Source organism: Schistocerca gregaria, chromosome X (genome assembly GCF_023897955.1).
Source record: "Schistocerca gregaria isolate iqSchGreg1 chromosome X, iqSchGreg1.2, whole genome shotgun sequence".
Classification (NCBI taxonomy): Eukaryota; Metazoa; Arthropoda; class Insecta; order Orthoptera; family Acrididae; genus Schistocerca; species Schistocerca gregaria.
In genome coordinates, this window is record NC_064931.1 from 231,450,675 (window position 1) to 231,476,656 (window position 25,982).

The following is a 25,982-nucleotide window of genomic DNA, read 5'->3' on the forward strand; positions in this document are numbered from 1 at the left end:
TCAGGTGTCACTTGTTTCGCCCACAGGCTCTGCTGCCGAGGAACCTCCTAGTGTACCTCACATGGTGGATTCGCTCTCACAGTCGGGTGAATGGCAGATAGTAATGCACTCGCATCACCTGAGGCAGAGAGCCAATGTGGAGGCTGGCCATCTGGCCTCATCTCTTCGCCCTGTGAGTGAACAGGTGGCTGTTCCTTCAGCAGGGTCTGAGCAGACACACATGGGCAGGGGTTTGCTAGATATTGGGAACTCAAACGTTATGGAGTGTTATGGAGCCCCTTAGGAAGATAGCACTGAGGGCTGGAAAGAAACCCAAAGTGCAAGGTCTGGCAGAGGGCCTTATCTGAGATGTGGAGGAGACCTCACCTGCAGCTATCAATCATGCAGGATGAAGTCGTCTGCAAGTTGTGGCTAACATCAGCACCAACAATGCCTGTCACATGGGTTCTGAGACCATCCTCAGTAAATTCAGACAGCTGGCATAGATGGTGAAGGCAGCTGACCTAAAGTGCAGAGTGCAAGAAGAGCTCACAATTTGCAACCATGTTGTAAGAGTTGATTGGGGTCCTTTGGCTTGGAACCAATTGGAGGCTTTGTCGATTCTGTGACAGTCTTGGCTGCAGATTTATGGACCCTTGTTATCAGGTGAGGAATTGTACGGCTCTCCTTGATAGTAGTGTGGTGCACTACTTTGGTAGCAGAGTACCTGTGGAAAGCAGATTTTTTTTTTAGGCTAGTCAGTAGTTTCAGGTACTCTGATAAGCAAATAGCGAAATCAGACCGTGTTCAGTGTAAAAACGCTTAGCCTGTCAAAATTTATCAGTAAATTATTGAAGTATTCATAAAAAAGTGCCCAAATATACTGCCCTCCAGGAGAGTTCTGGCGCTCAAATTATTCTTGGGAGTAAGAGCAGGCTGAAACCCCAAGTGGAAAGCTCTGAGATATTTAGCAAATCATGCAACGTATGTCGGAAAGACAGATTACATCATAGGAAACGGAGTGTTCACTGAGCTGACAAAAATATTGTCACTATTGAGGTCAAAATTGAGTGTGACAATGAGGTTATCTGGTCACGTATAAAAGGTCTAGGTGAAACCAAGATAATTACTGGATGTTTTTACCAGCCACTCGACTTCGCTGTGATGATTCTAGAGCCATTCAAAAAAAAGTCTGGTCATTAGCGTGTAAATGCCTAGATCATGCAATACTAGTCAGAGGCGACTTTAGCCTACTCAGTGTAGACTGAGACATCTATGGCTTCATTGCAGGGGGTGTAGAGAGACAGTTTTGTGATGTGCTTTTGAGCACATTATCCAAAAACTACCTTCAGCAGCTAGTTCAGTAGGCACGCAGACGCGCGTGTGCGTGTGTGTTTTTTATACTGATGAAGGCTGTGGCTGAAAGCTTTGTGTGTTGTGCCTGTCTGCAACTTGATGTGTCTTCTTTATGGTATGTAGCAATCTGTTTTTCACTACATTGCTGATATTCCTAAATAAATAGTTCATAATCCTTACCTAAAACTAAATTTTTTCTGGACTTCCAAATCTCTATGATAATCTGAAGTATTCTTGCTCTCAAAAGGTGTTCCAATCACCTAGTAACCTTCAATCACTAAGCAAGTGCTTTTGCATAAACTGTTAAGTAACTAACTGGTTACAAAAATCATGACTAACAGCACCAAGTGGTCTGTCGAAACATTACCATCAACAATGTATCACTAGTAATTTAATTATATTTATGATAGTATGTTGATCTAAAAGCTGCTCAAAGACCACCTATTACACATGTTACCTAACCCACAGTGAGATTAAAAATGAATTGATGAGCTGCTAGCTGTGCATGTGTTTGAATTTTAAGCGACGTGACACACTGCTTTAATTTGTACATGGTTTGAAATCCAATACTAACTAAGCAAAATGTTAGTGCCTGATTGAGACTTGACCACAGCACTGATTGTTATTGCCGATTATAATAAAGAGATGTGATTTAACACATTTTAGCCAGTATCCACTAGCAAATCTGAGCTTGAAATTACATGACAAAAAAAATTTTTAACTGGACTGGGACTCCTATCCAGAAACTGTTGTTCCTGTTAACTAACCGTGAAATATGTTAAATATGGTTTCATTCCCAAGTAACAAACCTGAAAGTTTAATTTACAAAACAAGTATGAAATGACTTAATTTGTGTGTTGGACAGAAATATGAACCCAGCACCTCATCCCATTGTTATGTAAGGGCTATTAAGTGCCAGATATAGAATTTTCTGAACAATAACAAGATGTCTGAAACTGCAATTATGAGAAAAACAAATAATTTCTGCCTTCTCAGGATTCGAACCCGCCACTTAGCGCCATTGTTTTCTAGCCACAAACAAACATTAAATATAGGTTTCTTTCACCAATAGCAAGAGGTGGCCAAGTCTGAACTAGATGTGACATGACAAAGAGCACAATGATGACTGGAAATCGAACACCACACATATTGTCACTGACTATGCATGAAGATATTTTAACTATCAAATTCTTTGTCACCATTAGCTAGGAGTGATAAGTTTGAACTTGAAATGAAATGACGAAAAGCTCTGTGTATTTCTGGGAGTCGAAACTGTAATATATATTGTTACTGATAATTATGAAGAGATATTAACAATCGAAATAAATTTCCAGCGACACTTAGCTGAGCTCGTTCTAAAGCCTGAAAGAACATTATGGAAATTTTTGTGTCAAGCCAGGATTTTAATAGTGACATGCACATTACATGGAGAAATGGATGAGTTTGGAATTTTAAGCAAATAACTAATCGATGGCACTGTGTTGTAAGGAAGGGATCAAATCCACGAGAGAGAAGATCCGGCTTCAAGTCCTGAATCAGAACAAATGTAATCAACACCTCAGGCTTTGCCACTTATTCCTCTATCATGACCCAACCTAACCCCTAGTTGCTAGTGAAGGGACATAATGTATAATGTGAGCCTGGAGCCATGGTGGAATTGTATGTTCTTCATTTGGCATAGCCAGGGGTAAACAGGCTCTACTAATGCCTATTAAGAACTTTGGTCCAAAATGGGAATCAAACCCTGGACCTATGTATAACACCCTAGCATCAAGCACCCAGACCACTGAACTTCACATATGGCTGCATCATGATTTTGTAGTAGCAGAGCTGTGCCACACAATGAGAATACTGACTTCCTGGTTCTCTGAAATGGATTAGTCTGGCCAACAGATTCATTTTTTACTCATTCGAATCACCATTAACCAAATTCCACAGCTACCCACTGCATACGTTCAACCTTCTTTTGTAATCACTGAAATAAAATCACATAACAGCCAGCTATACAAGCTGCTAACACTGTAGGATGTGTAAGTTTATCAGGAAGTGGTGTCTCTCACTTGAGCTACTCTGATGCAGTGCCTGTTCATGGTAAACTTCACACTGTGCAAAAGAAAATCTCAGTTACTGAACCCAAGTCTTCCACAATTTAGTAAACCACAACTTGCAGGTCTCCTGCCATTATCAATCTGAAACTTCCTGACAGATTAAAACTGTGTGCCGGACCAAGACCTGCCTTTTGCGGGCAACTGCTGTAACAATTTGGACCATGTAGAATGACAGTCAAAATACAATTACCAACGATGTTATATGTACCTCAGTCAACCTTAGACAATATACACAGAAGTAGCAATCCATACTCAATGTTTTACTGTAAAATAAAAATGCATAATGAAAATAATGTAACCTACATTGTACCACAGGTCATTCAATAATAGCTGAAATAGATCTGTAGTGAAAGGGGGAGAAATAAACATTAATATTACACAGCAGCAAGTCTGGAAACTCCTTATAAATATGACTTTAATACTATTCCTCATTTTTGCAGACCATTCACTGTAATCTGTCTGAAAAAATCATTAGACAAGGTATAAAGATTGGTATATTTGCTGCTTCACCTGAATTCATTTCTAATTTCTAGTACATGTAAGCAGTAGCTTTCATAATACTCATATATTTCCTGTTAACCACTTTCAAACACATGTAACTCACTGTTAATTGCATAATATGCCCACTTCCTCAACACTGTCATTGCTTGTCTGTCCTACAACATGTTGTTGCATTTAGTTGGCAGCTGGTGACTTAGAGATATCAATTTTGATCTCCATCTCCTGCCAATATTTGTTATTGTGTACTTAAGAGTTCTGAAAAATTCTATGACTTTTCTTGTCAATCAACACTGTATTATTGTGGTAACTTTGCTGTTCTCTACAAATAGATGTGCTTTACATTCAGGATGCAATTCAGTATCTTTTGTACTTTCATTGAGTGTGTGTAAAAAAAACCTGCTTTCAGTGTCAAGTACTGGCTTTGACTGGCACCCAAATAGATGAATTTGGTACATAAGTATGGTGACAGCATGAAAAAACAGCAGAGTAGTCTTCACTGATGTCAAATGGTGTGATGGAGATTAAATAATTGTCTGTAAAATGCTGACAGTCACTGACTGAGTGCAAGATCTGGAAAGTCGACACGCAAAACTTCTGCACTTATTTGTAACTTACTTCAAAATAAAATGCTTCATACAATTTATTTAGTTTATGCTGCTTGTGCCTATGGGAATGCTCTGTACATCTTCCCTAACTCCTAATTACCTAACAATAAACCAGATTGTCCTTCACCCCACAATTTTAAATTGGCCTGCATGTGGAAGTAACACATTTTAGGTCATTAATATAAAATAAAAATATTTATTTGCAACAAAAAATTTAATTGTCTCCAAGTTTCAACATTATTAACACACAAACACACAAGTATTAACATTTCAGTTTCCTCAAAGCCTGCAGAGAACAGGCTACATTATGAATTCTTGCACTGCCCAAGCATTCCTGATTGGTGTAAAACACAGCATACTGAAACAAAATTAAGATTTGATATTAGGTGCTACATAACACAGAAATTGCAAATGTCATAACAGTTAAAACAAAACTAAAGTATGTGGGTGGCAAAACATATTAAAAAACTATCAAAGGTAAAGGGGAGCAGCAAAAACACATGCTACACTTAACAGCAAAAAAAAGTGGACCACTGCTGAATGCAACCAATGTAACATAGCTGTGTCACAGGTTCTCCAAATGCCGAAACCCTGAGGGGTGCATTCTGACTATACACAATGGTAAACACACTAGACCACCAGAGAACACTGCTCATTATGGCAGTCAGTCCAGATGTAAAGAAATGCTAGAAAACATGTTATTAGAGAAGACACAGTCCTCAATGCTTGTAAATTAAACTTCTATACAATAAGTGACACTACAGAAATCTTATCCCACTCATTAAATGACATGATGAGTTTTTGTTTGTGATACAAATTTGAACCCAATATTTACCAAACAACGCTTACGTGTCTGATTGAGACTTGACTAGGCATAAAGAGACACAAAATATTGAAGGTTCACCAGCATCAGTTTGCAAGGCCGAGTGTCCAAGCCTGGAAATAAATCATGACATGTTTAGCGTTGTACCAGAAACCCCATGAAGCTTATATTGCTCCTGAGAAGTAACCATGAAAAGTATGTAATAAAGTGCAACACATGAGTGTGAAACATAATGAAGAAAAGCTTTGGTGATGGGCAGGGAGTAGAACCCTGTACCCATACAAATTGTTAACGAAGCAAAATCAGACATCAGATATTAAATATCTTCACCAACAGCATGAAATTGGAACCTGAAATGTCAATACAAATTATTTCCGATTAGCACGGATTTGAACCTGGCACCTTTCGCGAGTGCTTGTAGGTGCAAATAGATGTGAAATATTTATTGTTTCTTCACCAGTAGCAAAACGTGCAAATGTTTGGCTCGAGGTAATGCAGCGAATAATACTGTGCTGTCTGGGACTCCCACGCCACTCATATCATCATCGGTGACCCCACACAAAAAGGTGTCAACTATGAAATTCTCTTTCACTAATAATTAGGATCACACTGTTCATAGAGACCTGGAGGAGTTTGGCATCATGACGAAACAACTAAACGATAAGACAGTATCATCTCTAAATGTTTAAATCCAGAGAAAAAATTGGAATTGGACCTCGAATCACTGTCCAGTGATAATATTTTCAAAATCTCAAGGTCACTTAAAATTTAAAAAATGAAGGTCCTATGACCTGACATGATGATTGGTTTGTGAACTAAAATGATATCACTAGTGTAAGAAAGCTTACTAGAGACAGAGTTTCTGCAAGCAGCGACTTCCGCCTCTGATAGCCAAAACTAATCCAACTCTGTTCTAGTCCGTAGCAAATGGACATGTTTAATGTTAAATTGGAACCACGACACAGTCCTGTGTTTCTTATTTGGCATTACTGGAGGTGAAGAGGGTATGTTTGTGGCTGTTAACAACTGTTACCCCCAGCGGGAACTGAACCCACACCTTAGCCATTACAAGGAATTTTCAGTTCAACCAACCAACAAATTTGACGTGTGTTAGCATCATATTTTTTGTCATAATGGGGTATGCAGCACATGGTACAAGAGGTGTTGACTTCCACTTGAGCTGTTGTAAATAACCTATTCATGGTCTAAAAGTCAACGTCATGCAGTGCGACCACAAAGCTGCCACATCGAACCCATCATTTTCCTTTCTTTTTTAGGCCGTATTCCATCTGTCTGCTAAGAGCATCAGTCTGACAGAAGATTAGACAATTTTGTTCATTTCCTAACCATCCAGTAATAGAAAAATATTGCAGAAACATGTTTGTGATAGGGATCACAGGTGTCTTTCATGATAAGACCAATTTCAGCACCTTAGCCAGCGGCTGCGTGATAGAGACCGATGTCCGCCTATGTCATTGTGACGCATTGGGCACATAGGCTATGACTCCAGCAGACTTTTCTGCACTCAAATTAGCAAGTATAACAACATATAATGTTGCATATGATATAATACTATGCTTCAGCATGCTCTGTGACGGCTTTGTATGGCATGTAGCTGTAAGCATATTTAACTGTGGTCTTATTTTGTTCAAGTTTGTAGTATAGCTCATGCAATGACAACTTGAATATTTCTCATTTTGATGTTATAAGGAGCATCACTTATGCACTAGAAAATGGAGTCTAAAATTGAGTTAAGTCTAACATTTGAGATATTGTGTTCCGTTTGTGTTTAATAAAAGGGTGAAAGCAGTGGAAGCAGGTTGAAACACATGTGCCCGGTACGGAGTGATTGCTAGTGGGAAAGCCAAGTTGTATTGTTTCCAGTACGACCGTTCTGAGAGAGGCGAAAGTCGCTGCTTGCAGAAACTCTGTCACTAGTAAGCTTTCTTACACTAGTGATATTATTTTAGTTCACAAACCAATAATAATGTAAGGTCATATGACCTTCATTTTTAATTTTAAGTGACCTTGACATTTTGAAAATACTGGCACTGGACTGGGGTTTGAGGACCAATTCCAATTTTTCTCTGGATTTAAACCTTTAGAAATTATACTGTCCATCATTTTGTTGTTTTATCATGATGCCAAACTCCTCCAGGTCTCTACGAACAGTGTGATCCTAATTATTAGTGAAAGGGAATTTCATAGTTGACACCTCTTTGTGTGAGGTCAATGATGATGATGTGCATGGCGTTTGAGACCCAGGCAGCGCAGAATTATTCATCATATTACCTTTAGCAAACATTTGTATGTTTTGCTACTGGTGAAGAAACAAATATTTCATGTCTATTTGCACCTACAAGCACTAGCGAAAGGTGCCAGGTTCAAATCCCTGCTAGGCAAAAATCATTTGTATTGTCATTTCACCATCCAATATCATGCTATTAGTGAAGATATTTAATATCTGCCATCTGACTGTGCTTCGTAAATTTGTATGGATACTGGGTTCTACTCCCTGCCCATCACCAAAACTTTACTTCATTGTGTTTCACACTCATGTGTTGCACTTTATTACATACATTTATGGTTACATCTCAGGAGCAATATAAGCTTCATGAGGTTTCCGTTACAGTGCTAAACATGTCATCATTTGTTTCCAGGCTTTGACACTCGGCCTTGCAAACTGATACTAGTGAACACTTAATATTTTGTCTCTCTTTATGCCTAGTTGAGTCTCAGACATGTAAGCTTTGTTTGGTAAACATTGGGTTCAAATTTGTATCACAAACAAAATCTCATCGTGTTATTTAATGAGTGGGATAAGATTTCTGTAGTGTCACTTATTGTATAGAAGTTTAATTTACAAGTATTCAGTACTTTCTCAGCTGTAATAATGCATTTTCTGTTATTTGTTGCATGATGGTATTGGTTTACATCTAGACTGATTGTCATAAAGAGCAGTGGTCTCTAATAGTCTTGTGTGCTACCCATTGCATATAGTGAAACATCTGTAGTGCACACAATGTAGAGGGCCGGCAACACAGCTATGCTGTGTTGTTTGCTTACCGTCAGATGCGGCCAACACATTGGAAGTCAGGGTTGGCCCACTTTTTGTGCTGTATAGTGTACATCATACATGTCTGGAGAACCTTCAACTTTGTAAAAATGATACAAAATCAAAATGTACTTAAGTACAATATACTGAGTTATTAAGAGGTGTATGAGGGCTATATAGCACAATTTAAACAATAATATTGCAATTGTAGCTGCTTCTACTGTACATATGCATCACTGAAGTTTAACACAACAAGATTGGTGTATTTCAAAAAATACAAAAATGTTTTTGTAAACTGGATTCTTTGCAATGCAATGCTTAATGAATTTCTTGGTTTCACATCTCTCACAATTGTTTCTTTTTTTAATAATGGCAACAGTAATCAGCAGTAATGCAACTAGGGGAAGAATACAGTAAAATGTTTGGCAAAGATAGAAAAACTGAACGAACCATGGTCCTACTGAAGTTATAGACACAGTACTTTCATGATATAAATTAAGAAGAGAATGAAACAATTAGTATTGTGTGAGGGGTCCCCCTATACTACTAATAGGTTTTCTACTTGCACTATTTTGTGTCATAGTATCCCATTAAATGATAACCATAGACTATATTGTGTCCTTTGTCACTGTTGCAGCACAATGCTAACCTGACCAGAAAGAACATTTTGTTATACATACACAAAAATTGAGTAATTTCGATAAAACTGAACCGTCAGATGGCTTGCAGAGTATGGATGTAGATGTAGAAAATGTACATGATGCTCATAGCATAACTGAAATTACAGTCCTAAAAAATTTCCATAAAAATTAATAATCATAATACTGCACAAGTTTTGTACAGTCTGGAACTTGCCTGCTCTCAAACTATAGTCAGTTGGTGACATACTCTTGATTTAGTAACTTTCAAATTAAGCACCACACACAGAATTTTTCCATTTGGGGAAGATTTAACAGATACTTGACTTTATATTGAGACCATATGATTGATGTTACAAAATGCCCATTGATATTGTTGAAGCAGTTCTCAAGTCTACATCAAGGACAGAGATATCAGTGTTATGAATGACAGCAACTCAGCCAGTAAAAAAAGTTCATATTATGTTCAGGCAACATATGAGCCGCAAATGAGTCAGACAGTAGTCTTCCAAGTTGACTGCAGCACTAAAGGAGAGGGGAGGGGGCAGGGGGGGGGGGGGAGAGGGGGGGGGGGGGAGAATGGAAGCTAAGTAAATTTCAGTGTCCTGTGCTCAAAAGCAAGTCAGTACCAGTTTCTGTGTTTTCAGTATCTGCATTTTTGGTGTTGTTTCAAAAGGAAAGATTAGGGTTGAAGTATTTCTGACAATGATGTCATTAGAGATGGATTTTTGTTTTGCTGTATAATCTTACAGCTGTTTCGTGTGAAACAACAAATTATTTCATTAAGTATACTGTTGCTGACTAATTTACCAAAATTACTGTTGCATTTCAGTTGGAGACTCTTTAGTGCTGCAGTCAATGGTTTCCTGCTATGCGCATTTCTTATCGCTACACACATTGGCAATAAGCTAACTTCAATGAAGTAATACAGCAGCACTTTTCATGTGATTGAATTACAATCTGTTTGTGATTAGGAATTACAAATGCAACTACAGTAAAACTACAACTCTATTAGAAATCGGAAATTACAATGAAGACAATTGCAGTAGGGGAATTACAGTAATAAAACACACTTGGTTCTCTTGGCATGTAAAACTTGATGTGGCAAGATACCTGAGAGTGTTATTTAAAAGGATGTCATGATAAAATATTTTGAATATCTGCATTACAGTAATATTATCAATTAGAAGTGTCATTTCTGATCATTTGGTATCTGAAATTTATGGTACCACTACACAAAAGTAGATACTAGGAAATTACAGAGAAAGATAATTCAGTGATTTAATTGAAACTTATTTAGTTTAATGGTAGAGTCCTCATGAATAACACACAAGTCAGAAGTATGTAATACTGGATAAAAAATTTTGCTCTGATTAAATGTGTTATAGGTTTAAATACTATGATTAAAATTAACAGCCAAGTTCAGGAGCAGGTTTTCCCTAAAATCAACCAGCTAAGTTACAATGAAACACAAAGAACAGAAAAAATACTATAATTTATAATAAACTGACTGAAACTAGGATTCACTTGCAAATACATTGTCTTAAACATATGTCATGATGATTTTACAGGCATTGACAGTACTGTTTCTGCAATGTGATGGTCTTGACAATTTTTTTTTTTTTGCACCGACACACTTTTCCACTTATTTATTTTCACGCTATCAGGTCATTGTTCACTTTTCAATGAGAGCAAGTGAACACTGTCGATGGTGTCTTGCAGCCAGCAATGCCACCTGACTAAACTTCTCTCCTTTTATCTCTTATTTCCTCTGCTTACTTTTCTTGTTCCTCAACAATATTTTTTTCAACATTTTCTTTCTCAGATCTCCTGTCTTTCCTCCTGACTCTCTTACTTGTTTCTTTTCTGTCAAGCCTCCTCAGTATGCTTTCTTTCTAATGTTTTCTAGTCTTGGGCACACTGCTGGCTGACACTGCCACCTCACCTTCCAATACTGGATTCATCCTGGTTTGATGCTTGGTTGGTTTAAAAGAGGGGGGAAGGGACGAAACTGCTAGGTCATTGGAGAAAGGAAAAACCACAAGAACGACGGAAGTCCAACAAAGACTTAAATGGACAAAAGGGGACAAGAAAACCACAGAAACACAAGAAACAGGTAGAAGAGATTAAAACGACAAAACAGATTACCATGGCTGGCTGATCATCAGAATGAAAAGGTGAAGCCAGCCACTCTGCAACACATTAAAACCTCCACCCTAAAAGCACTAGGGGGGCAGGACACAGAGAGACAAAGGACATGCGATAAAACTTAGATCAAATGATAAAACCCACCCTCATGAATAAAACATAAAACTAAATCAGCCTATGATGCATTGTCAGATAAAATTAGCAGCAACGAGTCTGGTAACCCGAAATTTTGTTGCAGCGCAGTCAAAGTGGAACAGTGCACTGAGGAGGAAAGGGGGGGGGGGGGGGGGGTTGTCTTCACAGTGCAGGAGGTAGCCGTGGGTCGCTCAAACGTGGCCAATGTGGAACCAGCAGAGAACCACAGAGTCCCTAAGAGAGGCCCGCATGGAGGACTGGCACGCATTTGTAGTCTCCTTAATGGCACACAGTTTGTTTTGCATACTGAGACTATGCCATTCCATCTCCCAAAGGCGAAAAAGCTGGTTGTGTAAAAACGAACTTAGGTCAGTTATTGGAATGCTGATCTCCACAAGCGGTTTCCGTGTAGCTTGTTTGGCCAGCCTGTCATCAAGTTTGTTGCCTGGGATTCCTACGTGTCCTGGAGTCAACACAAACACTACTGAACGATGGGACCGTTCCAGGACATAGATGGGCTCCTGGAGGGTCGATGCCAAAGGATGACGAGGGTAGCAGTGGCCAATAGCTTGTAGGCTGCTCAAGGAGTCAGTACACAGAACAAACAACTCGCTAGGGCATGAACGGATATGCTCGAGAGCACGAGATATAGCCTCCAGCTATGAAGTGAAAACACTGCAGCCACTGCGCAAGAAATGCTGTTCAATATGTCCTCCATGGACATATGCGAAGCCGACATGACCATCAACCATCGAGCTATTGGTGTAAACCACTTCATGGTTTCGTTACATATCAAGAATCGAGAGGAAGTGGTAGCAGAGAGCCGCGAGGTAAACTAAGCCCTTTGGGCCATGTGAAAGGGCCAGGCAAAGCAGCGGCCTAGGTGTACACCATGGAGGTGTACGCGAATGGACCTTGAGTATAGATGGGAAAGGTAAAGACTCCAGTTCAGATAGAAGGGATCGGGCACGAACTGCAATTGTAAGCCCTGACATGGGCCACCGATGCGGAAGATGAAACACTGGGTGGGAAAAGGACACGGTAATTTGGATGCACAGGAGAACTACCAACGTGTGCAATGTAACTGGCGAGTAGTTGCGCACACCTGACCTGCAATGGAGGGACTCCAGCCTCCGCAATGGAGGGACTCCAGCCTCCGCCAGGACGGCACACGTCTTTGGGCCAAAAACTGGAAGCCGTGGGCTAGAGCCCATGACAGTGCCTTGTGGATAGCTCACTGCAGGTGCCGCTCAGCAACACCAGTACCGGTGGAAAAGTACGAAATGCAGAAGTTGTCTGCATACAGAGATGGTGAGACAGACGACCCTAGAGCTGCTGCTAGACCATTAATGACCACTAAAAATAGAAATACACTCAATACAGAGCCCTGTGGGACCCCATTCTCCTGGATTTGGGGGGGGGGGGGGGGGGGGGGAGGGACTATGGGAGGCACCAACTTTAACATGGAATGTACGAAGCAACAAGAAATTCTGGATAAAAATCTGGAGCGGGCCTTGGAAACCCCACTCGTATAATGTGGCCAGGATACGATGTCGCCAGGTGGTGGAACACGCTTTTTGTAAATCAAAATTACGGCAACAAGGTGTTGGCATCTGGAAAAGTCTGTTCGGATGGCAGAATCAAGGGACACAAGATCATCAATGATAGAGCTAACCGGACGAAAACCACCCTGGCATGGAGCCAGTAGGCCACGTGACTCCAGGACCCAACCCAATCACCAACACACCATACATTCCAGCAGCTTACAAAGAATGTTGGTGAGGCTAATGGGCCAATAGCTATCCACATCAAGCGGGTATTTGCCGGGTTTGAGCAGTGGAATGATGGTGCTCTCTCACCATTGTGATCAAAAGATGCCATCACACCAGATCCGGTTGAATATCATGAGGAGGTGTCACTTGTAGTCAAACAAGAGATGTTTAATCATATGACTGTGGATCCAATCTAGTCCAGGAGCTGTGTCAGGGCAATGTGCAAGGGCACTGAGGAGCTCCCACTCTGTAAATGGGGTTTTAAAGGGTCCACTGCAGCGTGTAGTGAACGAGAGGACTTTCCCTTCCATTCGCCATTTGAGAGTGCGAAAGGCTGGGGGGTAATTCTCCAATGCAGAGACACGAGCAAAGTGCTCAGCAGTCACATTTGTGCCAGTAGATAACATGCCATTTATGTTAACGCTGTGAACATCTGTTGGGGTATGGTATCCAAAAACTCGTTTGATCTTTGCCCAGACTTGGGAAGCTGACATATGGCACCCAATGGTCGAGATGTATCTCTACCAGCACTCCTGTTTCCGTCCTTTGGTAAGCTGGTGAATGCGGGCACGGAGCCGTTTAAAGACTAGGAGGTACTGCAGGGAAGGGTGCCAATCATGCCACTACAGAGCTCGCCGATGCTCCTTAATTGCCTCAGCGACCTCCGGCGACCACCATGGGATTGTCTTTCACCGGGGGTACCCTAAAGAATGAGGGATCGTGTTTTCTGTCACAGAAATGATCATTGTAGTTACCTGCTCAACAACCGCATCGATGTTACCATGTGGGAGAGATTAAACAGTGACAGCACAGGTGAAAGCGGCCCAGTCTGCCTTGTTTAAAGCCCATCTGGGCAGGCATCCATGGGCATGAGACCAGAGGAGTGACAGGAATATGGGGAAGTGGTCACTACCACAGAGGTCGTCATGTGCTCTCCACTGGATAGATGGGAGAAGGCCAGGACTGCAAACCGAGAGATCAAGGGCCGAATATGTGCCATGTGCCACACTGAAACGTGTGGGGGCACCTGTATTTAATACGCAGAGGTCGAGATGTGACAGTAAATTTTCGACAAATCTGCCTTGGCCAGTAAGCATAGTGCCATCGCTCAAGGGGTTATGAGTGTTAAAATCTCCCAAAAGTAGGAAATGTTTAGGGAGTTGATCAATCAGTGCAGCCATTGCATTAAGGGGTACTGCACCATCTGGGGGAAGATACACGTTGCAGACAGTTATTTCCTGTGCCATTTTAATCCTGACAGCCACAGCTTCAAGAGGGGTTTGAAGGGACACAGGTTCACTGCATACCGACTTCAGGACATAGACAAACTCCACCTGACACTCTGTTAGAGTCACTACGGTTCTTATAATATCCCCTATAGCTGCAGGGGGCAGGGTTCCGCGTTGCCTGGAACCAGGTTTCCTGGAGGGCAATGCAGAAAGCAGGTGTAAAACTTAATATCTGCTGCACCTCAGCTATGTGGGGGAAAAAACCGCCCCACTTCCACTGGAGGATGACATTATCGTGAGGCTGCACGTCCTGCCCTCTGGGCAGTTGATACGAGCAACAGGACCGAGAGCCTCCGTTCACCACTCCCCACATCCTCAGAACTCGCCCGTTCAATGCTCACCCCATCGTTCTCGACTCTAGCCAGAGCGTTGAGAAAAGCAACTCAGGTATCACTCTGGTCTCTGCGGTCTTAGATCACGCAGTAATACAGCTCGCGGCTCGACCTGCTTGACTCAGCGCCTCTGCGTCTTATTGTAGTACAGATTTTGAGATTTTAGGTGTCTTCGGAAGGAAACATTCACTTTAAAAATATATGGCTTGCGATGTATTTGTACGAGGTTAATGAAATTTTAATACATTATAGCCAAATATATTGTTAATGTAAATCTCAAGTTACAACATTTTCCGATCACCCAAAAAAAAGTTCTTATTATTTTCGTAACTAACTTTTTCTTATCACAGCATAAATATATAACAGAAATCGTGGGTTCGTTTTGAAGGTCTCTTTCGTGGTTGTAAGAAGCTACAAACCATTGCGATCATACAGTGGGGTATGGATTTTATACGTTATCAGCATGTTATCGTTATCAGCATGCTATTTTAGCTTTGTAGCCATTATCACGTGCAAAGGTGAAATATTTCTTACATATCTGACATGTCTGAATGATTGTTGTCACAATATTACAATCATTCAGACATGTCAGATATTTTATGACTATTTCATCTTTGACCATGATAATGGCTACAAAGCCAAAACCACGATATTGCAAAATAAATCAATAATCAAAAACTTTGTCATATCGTGGAAATTTCAATAAACAATACAAAATTCTTACTCATTATATGTGTTACTTCAAAATAGGATCAAATAAGATCAAAATACAGGTATAATACTGGAATAAAGCAAGTTTAAAGGGCAATGTGCCTTCCATTATTTTCTGTTGTGAATGAGTGGTGAGTCATGAAAAAGAGCTAGTTCATTTCAGGGAGTGAACAGTTCTGATCCGATCTCTGAAAAGAACAGTTTTGCTCATCTCTAGCATTACGCACACAAGGAGGCAGGTTATGCTTCAGGGTCACCTGCTGCCACTGATTGAGTATTTGTAACCATTTCTATGGTGGATGAGGCATCAGTGAGATGCAGGTCCACAGGGGATACTAAGATCTCCACCTTATCTTCAGATACAGAATTGGTAGGGAGTAGTGGTGTTGGGGTAATTCTTCCTAGTTTGCTTGCTCTCTCGCTTCTCTTTAGGGGCTTGCTGGGAAGATTTCTCTGAAGCAGCTTCAGGCATGGAGGAAGACCATGAAGCTTTTCATCCAGCAGCTGTTGGCTCCTTGAGCCACTGGCGAATGTCTGCCGTGGCATTAGTGGAGACCTTGGGAGAGAGGGCCCCAATAGACCCCTTCCACATGAGAGGAGCTGGAGGAGGCTGTTGCTTCTCTGGCATGGGGGTGGGGACCAATGTCCCCTACATTTGGAGGGGCCTTGCTCCCAAAGTAGGTGCTTTGGGAGCAACGGAGGAAGATTTGCCCCCTACCACCAAGGGAGCGGATGTATTCTGGTGGCCCGGAGGGTCAACTGTTTGTGGCACAGAGTGAGGAACCACTGGCACTTGGGACAGCAATGGTGATGTAGCTGCAGCATGTCAATATCAACAGAATGGGGTTTAGTCTTTCCAATTTACATTTAGCCTCTGTGTAAGTCAACTGGTCCAGGGTCTTGTACTCCATGATTTTCCGTTCCTTTTGGAGCACTGGGCAGTCGGCAGTCTGGCAAGCAGGGGGAGTGGTGCTCTCCACAGTTGAGGCAAGTGAGAGGAGGTGCACATGGAGTATCTGGGTGCAGTGGATGTCCACAGTCTCGACATGTGGCGCTGGAAGTGCAGCAGGAAGATATGTGCCCGAACTTCCAGCACTTAAAGTACCACAGGGGGGGAGGGACGTATGGTTTAATGTCACAGTGGTAAACCATCACCTTGACGTTTTCAGGCAATGAATCACCCTCAAAGGACAAGATGAAGGCACTGGTAGCAACCCTGTTGTCTTTCGGTCCCCTGTGATTGCGTGCTGGATGAAATGAACACCCCGCCATTCTAAATTGGGGCGCGGAGCTTGTCGTCAGGCTGCAAGAGAAGATCATGATGGAAAATGATCCCCTGGACCATGTTGAGGCTTTTATGGGGAGTGACAAACACGGATATCACCCAGCTTGTCACAGATGAGTAACACTCAGGATTGGGCTTGGGATGCTGTCTAAATCAAGACTGCGCTGTTTCGCATCTAGGACAGGGCTGCCACTTCTCCAAACTTATCCTCTAAGGTGTTCAATGAAAAATTGAAGCTTCGTAGGTAGAAAGGAGTCCCCATCAGTTCTGCTACAGACTAAAAACCGAGGCAAATATGGCTCTCCCCCTTCTGTATCCCTACGTTCCTCCCATGGTGTAGCAAGGGAGGGAAACGATTTAGTGTCATACCACTCGGCATTGTATTCAATCTTGCCCTTCTTAGAGACTGCTGCTGCTGTACGATCACCAGCAAGAGATGACTAAGTGCGCTTCATTGCGGGTCATCCCACCAAAGCAAAGGCCAACTGGCATGATGGCCGTTGCCGGGAGTCCTGGCGCCCCAGAAAGACAGGAATCTACTCCTTGGCATACATGGGGACTTTACAGCTCAGGCATCAGCAGTGCAATCCCTGTGTTGTCAGATGGCTACCACCAAATGGGTACATGACGGCCCCACACAACAGACTGGCTACCGTGCTGGATATTGGTCGCAGAGAAATACAATATTGTCATGGGGGCAAAAGAGGACAGGAGAGAACGGAAGAAGATGACATACCCCGGAAAGTGTCCTCAGCCAAATAGTTGAATCGGAGGTGGAGATGCAATGCTGTGACAAGAGATTTGAAAGTGGCAGGCCAAATCATAGAATGGGACCTGAAATCATAGGGCCAAAAAGTGAGAGACTCCTTTTAGTCACCTCTTACAACAGGCAGGAATACCTCAGGCCTATTCAAACCCCCAGACCTGCAGGAGGGCCTAGTTTGAAGCTTTGCTTCATATGCCATTCCTAACACCATCTCCACATTACTCCACCTGTCACTATAGATCAGTAGAAAATGTTTCTAATATCTGAATGTTATGCAATGGCTAATGTTACTAGGCTATAGGAGTCAATGTAGCTTCTTTTACCCCTTACCTTTCTTTGTCCTTGGTTCTTTATTTCTGTCAAGTAATGTTTTGTCTCTGTATGTTGGTCTAGGAAGCTGACAAACTTGTCATGTTGAAACCTGCACTGTGGATTTTTTTACATACCCACTGATAATAAACTTAGAAAAAAATGCATACACAAAAGAGGTGCTGTTAACACAAAATGGAAGTCAGTCATGCAAGCACTGATGCATCAATTAAATGCAGTCAAAAGATAACAAAATATATGGAGAGAAATACAAATTTTCATCTATAACTTTCTTTCCAAATTGGTATAAACTGCATGCACACAAAAATGAAATTCGTAGCACATTTACAGCACGAACATAAAGGATGACAATTGACAGCTCTGCAAGTAGCAGACATATTTCCATATTTTTACAGAAAACTGGGCCATAGTTAGGACTGAGTCTTGTATAATATCAGCGTATTTTGAAGTGTTCTTCATATTTAATCATATTTTGAATCTGGAGAGAGGAAAAAAATAGGGTGATAATGCTTTCAACTTCAGAATATCACAGTGATAGTCTGAACACTGCATAAATCTGTCAATAGCAATTTTCCATTCTAATGTTCGGTAAAATACATTTCACAGACACAAAAATTCTCAGTCTGCTGTTAGAAGTACTTTCGTCGTACTAGATGAAACCTGCACTATCTGTACATATTTGTCACTGTGAGTTCAAAATGCAACTGATAATGATACAGAATTTTTATTACCAAACCAAGAATCTAGAATAAGGTGTTTGTTTTCAGAAAATGGGAAAAAGCATGGAAAATGAAAAAATATAACATAGTTATTTTGCATTTTTCTGTCTGCCGCAAAACGTTCTGTGCAGAACAATACTCTTTTCACACACAGTGGAACGTTTCTGGTCAATTCTTGAAAGTAAACAAATAACATAGTTAACAATGAACCATCCAGACCAATCACGGGTATTATTGTGTATGAATGTGTGGGTGCAGACATGAACACAGTTATCTTTATGTGTTTTTCATCTTTGAATTAAAGCCTTATTTTACCCTGCATTTCATTTTTAAAATTAGACTGTTCTCTAATGTACACAAAAGATTCACTAAAACCAATGATATTATTCTTTGCATCTGTAACAGTCACCTTACAATTGAGCCAGCAGCCTCACCTCAGCTAGCACAACGTCTGTTGTGGCTAGTACTTGGATGGATAACTCCCTGAATACAGCATGTGCTATTGGCTGCTTCCCCTTTTACCTTTATAGCAAAGGAGATGAGGGTGGTGGGCTAAAGTCCCTGATCACCAGTCTTTGCGCCACTGTCCTGGATGAAATTCCAGATTTCTCATACAGTGAGGGCATGTAACAATGTTGTTGTTGTTGTTGTTGATCTGTCTGTCTCATGGGAACATTAAGCTCAGAGGCACCACCAGTGCTATTTGAGAGTAGTAGGCTATGAACCCGCATTGGGTTTGTTGGTTGGTTTGGGGGAGGGGACCAAACAGCAAGGTCATCAGTCCCCACAAATCTAGCACAAACATGACACCGTACTCCTGTTACAGTCACCTACACTTACCAGATACGGTGAAACACACAACTCTTGACTTTCACAAAAGAAAGGTGCCAATGTGCACAAGGGATAGGAAAAACTCTTCAAATTAGGCGGCTGAACCTGCTATTCAGGTCCCCCAACCAATCATGCCATATGACTTTACTTTACAATTAGATCACCCAATGCTCTATCTTTGACATGGTAATTTTAATTTCAGATTCTTCTTTTGGAGATAAATGTTAATCAAATGCGGCAATACCACTCACAACTTCTTCAGGAGTACAACTATCTTTAGTTTCTTCATCAATTGGTGAGTTTGCAATCTGTAACACTGGGTGCTTCAATCATTCCTAATTGTATATCTACAGTATATAAAGATTCATCTAAAAGTTTAACTACCTTTCACACATGACATAATTTTCACCCATTTTCTGTTGATAGCTTCAGTTGGTGTCTGTTACATATATCCACAGCAAATAGCAAAACATTCACAGTGATCACATCACCTGTATTGTATAATATTTTTTTGAGTCATCGGTATGGTTAGAATGAAGCTTCAAACATTTACCAAAAATTAAAAGAAAGTAGAGCAAAAAATGAATACTAGTATCTATTTTACACAAGCCTTGGATCAAGTTCACTCTTCAAAGAGCATCATGCTGGCTGGCTGCAATTCACCGAGCATGAGCAGTGCGTACGCAATAACAGTCGTTCATTATATCCATGTGTCTCCATCTCTTAGTTGCAGATGCCACGACAGAAAATAGCAGTTTTCTCATTTTTTAAGTAACTTCCAGGGCATATTGGCATGTGAAATTCATGTGTATTTCAGGAGGTGATAAGTAGCAGCAAGGAAAACAATTATGATAGTTATTGATAACTAACAGTGGCAAAAACTTAAGACAGTTTTCAACAAGACATATCAGACCATTCCCTTGTGAGACATTTCCAAATAAGTTACAGTAAATCAGCAAGGCCCCATCGTATTTTCAGCATGGTTAATAAATTGTGGGGAAGCGGTGTATCATACACACACATTGAAATGATTTGTTACAGTAAGTAATTTTCATCAACTTCAGTTTATCTTGAGGAAGTCTGCCTCAGTCATGACTGCACTATTCTTCTCATCAAAGACTCCAATTAGATTCCTCATTAAAGGAAGGTTCTTCTCCATATACCAGTTCCACAAATAAGAATTTTTTGTACTCTGCCTGGCAATTTCTTGATCATATTGTTTTACAACTTTTGATCATATTGTTTTACAACTTGGTCTGTTTCACAGATTAAATTATCTTCATCGGCTTACATGTTTTACCTTCATCTATTCTTAATGGTGTTACCAGCTATAAGGTGTTGCATGAGCAATGTGTGTGAGGTATGTTTTTGTAAACTGTTTATCTTTCATAACAAACAACTATCTGCCACATCAACATTAGCTGTCTTACCATGTAAAACAACACAGAACTGTCCGTTATATGTCCATGCAGTTTAAAGTTCACAATCGATTGTCAGAGGAGTATTACTCATTACAAGAACTTTTAGACACACATTTAATGCATGGTGCAACAGGATGTAGTGCCCAGAAAGTTGAATGAATATAAAAAGGAATGTTCCACAGTATTATCATCATTGGAAGAAATTTATGATCATGGCTACAAATGTACAAGGAACTTGTTTGCTCAGGCCATAGAGAGCTGGCCAAGAAACAGATATTCCTTCCAGACATTTGAGTCCTTACCTCAAAGTTTCCAGATTAGGATAGGATAATCTTATCATCAGTGCAATTTTAATCATACAGACTTGGGACACATCGTATATAGAGTAAGTTATTACACATAAGATAGCATTTCTAGTGCAAAACACTACCCAATGCCCTGAGAAATAGGTAAGTGCCTTACCTGTCCTGGTGTAAGTGCTCTCAGACTTTCTGCAAGTTGTATCAGAACATCGTTTTTGTTGATAAATGAGACCTTGCATGGAGTCAGTGGTTTTGTATGCTGGAAACGGAACATACAATTCAACACTCCATTTTTCCTTAGAGATTTTGGGACTGAATGAATCCAGTTCATTCCAGATGCCAGCATGAATTTGGAATAGAGACAGGGATGGTCTGTACCTGCAGCCTGAAAAAATCATTGGTACAATAAGCACTTTGGAAAACATTAAACATTGGTATGTTATCACATGATCTTTACATATTTTGTATTCTGATGGGAAGTTCCTTTTACATATGAATGGTTCCATCAAAAGTCTAAAAAGGGAGGAAATGAAACTTGTTGAGATCCATAATCCACATAAATTAAGTTCCTGTCTGTTAAACAAGCTCCGTCGCAGAAGACAGCTTAGAGTTGGATCTAAGGGGACTTCATGGAAACTGCATACAAAAAAATGTCAATAATGATTGACTACAAACATTGTTAATAAAAGAAAATGCTTAAAATTTGATGACTTAAGTGTGCTCAGGTGCACAAACCTCTACAAAAATTATCAGAACAATCTCAACCTGAAATAGTTGTATGAATGTTGGGTGAGGTGATTTCTCTGTGGCAAAGCATGAATAATGCATCAGAGGTGATTGGTATTTACTACAAACAAACGTTGCAGATCCTGACATTATTGTATAGATTAATGTTCAGTACAGCAGCCTGAGAAAGAGGGAGGTGATGTAAACTCAGATTTGTGTACCACAATAATAACTGTTGGACTGGCACACAGGTCAGCTTGAGTATGATTTTTAACTATTTTCTTGCTGACCCAAGTGCAGAGCTGATCTCCAATCTCTACCTCAAAAAGTTATACGACAAATACAAATAGAACAAAGCTCACAGTATTCATGGGAAAGGCTATACACAGGACTTTCCTCACAAAGAAAGGACACCTGGCCGCAGAAAAAAGAAATATAATTACCAAGGCCAGGAAGAGCAGTTGTCTATCATCAGTGGTGTCTGTCCTGCAGAACAACTATGTAAATTAGAAAAAATGCTGTAGACTTGAATCTGGTGAATGGTAATGAATCATGACACCATTATCACACACTTGAGAATGTATCCCAGAGTAAGTACACATCCAGGTAATCCTTGGACCTAGAAATCCCATGCTGCATCAGATACAAGTAGCCATGTGGTCATTAAAATACTATAGTGGCTTCCACAGGCAGCTATGTCAATGCAAGGTCCCAAATCATTAACACTATGACCAATAGTATGGCAGATTTGAATTTTTCCATGGTCCATTATCGGATTATCACAAAGATGGTGGAGTTGCACTGATGTTGCCTGGGAGTCTACTAAGTAGTTCCATGGATGACTGAGTAAGTGAGCAATTAATTTGATGTGAAATAATACTAACATAAATCAGCATAACACAAAATCCCTTCAACATACAGAAACCAGATGTATCATCACTTTAACAATTGTGAAAGCTAGTCATTCAACAACCGGTTTCTGTAGTTCAAGCTGATAAACAGTGTCTGTCTGAAGGTCGATTTCTGACCGAAGCCAAAGCTGATTAATCAGCTATCACCTTAAACTTCAGCTGAAGACAAAGCCGAAGGTTTTTCCCCAAGAAATTCCATTCCAGATTGGCAAAATGTGAATAAAATAATGATTTTTTTAAATATAATATAAACAATTTAATGAGATGATTAAAATTATCTTGCAAACTGTCAGAAATAACAACACTTTGGAATAAGGTCCATTATATTATTTATTTACTTAAAAAAAGTACTTTAACAATTAAAATTGGAAAAATACATAATAAAAGCCAAATGAATATTAACTTTCCATTAGCATTTTAATATCTATCAATGAAAAAATTAATAAATGAAGTTAAACAAACTTATGTAGTAAGCTAAAAATATGAATTTGCCCACATTTACACCCATCACCTTCAACTGTCTGTCTGCATATATCTGTCCCACTGCACTGAACAATTGTTCACTAGGAACACTAGTGGGCAGAGAAGATAAATATTTAAGTGCAATTGGGCCTAGATAAGTACATGGACTAGAACCCCAATATTCATAGGTGTCGACATTCCTCAGAAGCAACGGTTCTTTTAAATAACATGTTAAGATTTTCTTCACCATTTGTGACTGGTAATGCAAGTTTATCACCTGAATTCCATAAATCATCACCATTTTATGAGGATGCATATTCGATATCTGCACCTGACGCTGAACAGGAAGGGCTAGGCTCATCAATATCTAAGTCCATACGAGCTATTTGACTTGACCTAGACCCATTCTGTTGTAGAAATGATAATATTTCAGTCTTCATGTTCTCCGTTTCATCGCTAGTCCAATACTTCATTTTAAAACATATCTATTAGTGTTGCAATCAATAAATGTGGAGTATTTCTTGCATACGAAACTCTGCTGTTAACAGTCTCACACAACTGTGTCGAACAGTTTTATGTTTTCAGTACCTTCATCTTTTGTAGTCAATTTTGAATTAAGCATGACAATCAATGGTATTATTAAAGGTACTGATGAAGAGTTACTTGAAATATCAAGTGTTGCTTGATGAAAGCACTTAAGTACTATCTATCTATCATACAGTAGCTCATTTGTATCCTTTTTCTGCAGTTGGGATTATTATCCCACTGTGTTCTGACGTGCATAAATTGACAGCAGTTTTTTGCTCTATGAGTCTTTCCAACATTAAAAAAGTACTATTCCAGTGGGTTTCTTCATCAAGAATCAAAACCTGTTAGGGTAACTCGCATGTTTCTTGAAACTTGTTTGAATTTTTTTTTTATTATTATTATATCAATTACAGCAGTGTCTTTGAATACATCATCATGAATAACTAGCTACAGCATATGAGCTATGCATCCAATATAAGCAAATTTTCCACAACACATGGCTGCTTACATATTAAAAGCATTGTCACAGATACCCATGTGGATTTTATTTGTTAAATTAAATTAGAGAATAATTTGGTTAAGTTTCTGTGAAATATGCTGTCCTGTGTGATCTTGTTTCAAGACACTTGTTGTCAGTATAACTTTTTCCCTTTTGGGGCCTTTAATGAAGTGTGTTGTGCAACTCAGAAATGAGCAGGTCTTTGTTGGATTACTCCATATGTCAGTGGTAAAGCTGCCCATCCAGCCTTTTCTAAAAGTAGTACAACTTTCCCTTTTCCATATATTGCTGGCATTAAAGTCATTCTAAAGTATTTCTCAGACTTTTTTCTGTACCTAGATGGCGTGTCAGGGTCAGTCAAATTGAGCCTATGAAAAATCTCCTTCAACAACATTGTATGGCAGCATGTCAACGATAATGAGATCCATAACATTTTATCGATTCACAACAATATCAGATGATTATCAGGCCATGGCAGAGCTACTTCTTTTCTTCTTTCCTTAATTGTGTCTGGTAAAGTAGACTGTTTGACTACCTTTTCGCTTATGAAGAGTTAATTGTATCTAGATCTTTTTCTGATCAAACTCTAGTGTTTTTCATTTGTCTTACAATAAGCTGACCATTCACTTTTATGAGTTTTCGACAAATGATTTTTAATATTTGTAATGGTCTGTGTTTTTGTTAAGGCAGTACCAAGAGACCGTGATTTACTACATACTTTACCAGTTGCTTTGTCACTGTTTCTCCAAAAATATTCCCAGATGGGGTTTAGTCTCACAGGAGCCATTATGTACATTTCAGAAAAGATAATAAACAAATAAATCTTTCAACAATCACACCAACCACCTCTAGCCCCAAACTAAGCCGAAGCTTGCACTATGGCAACTAGACAGCATAATACACATACTTAAATACAAAGAAAAATCCATGCTACTGATGTAAATGCTCATGCTTATCACACCCATATTTATCCGTGATATTCGAACCAGCAACCCCTCGGCTTGATAGTTCGGAGCGCAAACCACTAGACCAGGACACTGTGAATATGAACTTTTGATTAATTAAAAATTTAAATCCATGCACTAATAAGGGTTCGGTCACAGTGCAACTGATGTCGGTCATCAGATTATTTTCGACAGATGTCAACTGATATCATTGGTTGATTGTGTTGTTACAGAGCTTTCAACTGTATTGGTTGATTACATGGGTTTCCATGTTTGCTTTGAATCAGTGATTGTGGTCTATGAAATGTATATTCCAACTTTTTTTAGCAAGTTTTACACTAAAATACAGATTAATAAAGGCAAGGCAATTCGCAATGGTGAATTTATTCCTACTAGAACAAAAAAACAGAAAATTTTGTGTGCTGTTTCAACTTCTCTAAAATTACAAATTTCTTGGGAAATTGAAAAGTTAATTTATTATTAGTATTTTTTTTTTCCACATACTGCTCAAACGATCTGACCAAATAAAAAAGTGTAACATCTGAGTATCTGCTGTCATTAATATATAAGTATATAAAGATAAAGAAAAACGGAACTTCGTATTTTGGTGCTTCGAGTATATAGAACAGTAGAATACGCAATACGACACATATCTGTCACACACAAGCCCTCTTCTAACCAAATAAATGCTCTTTGGTTTAAAATTAACAATCTTTTTTTGTCAGTTTGCAGATGAATTGTCATATTACGACTTAAAACTCTTCATTCCTATGTGAACAAGGACATAAGATCCTAACCTTACAACA

At 39.8% G+C, this 25,982-nt stretch overlaps 1 protein-coding gene across 2 annotated transcripts in view; it reads right to left on the bottom strand.

The window, feature by feature from the left end:
* Positions 1 to 4,744: 4,744 nt before the first annotated feature.
* The window catches only part of LOC126299064 (mitochondrial tRNA-specific 2-thiouridylase 1-like), a 91,354-nt gene continuing 70,116 nt past the window's right edge, over positions 4,745 to 25,982 (bottom strand). Inside the window, exons 6-7 of one of the 2 annotated variants that reach the window (XM_049990734.1) lie at positions 21,267 to 21,491; positions 4,745 to 4,907 (exon numbers count right to left, since the gene is read on the bottom strand). In XM_049990734.1, coding sequence (XP_049846691.1) covers positions 4,812 to 4,907; positions 21,267 to 21,491 — 321 coding nt within the window. In that variant the 3' untranslated portion in view covers positions 4,745 to 4,811. Of the gene's footprint in view, positions 4,908 to 9,288; positions 9,460 to 21,266; positions 21,492 to 25,982 lie in introns of those variants that run through there. The other variant, XM_049990735.1, reaches the window with a different exon arrangement.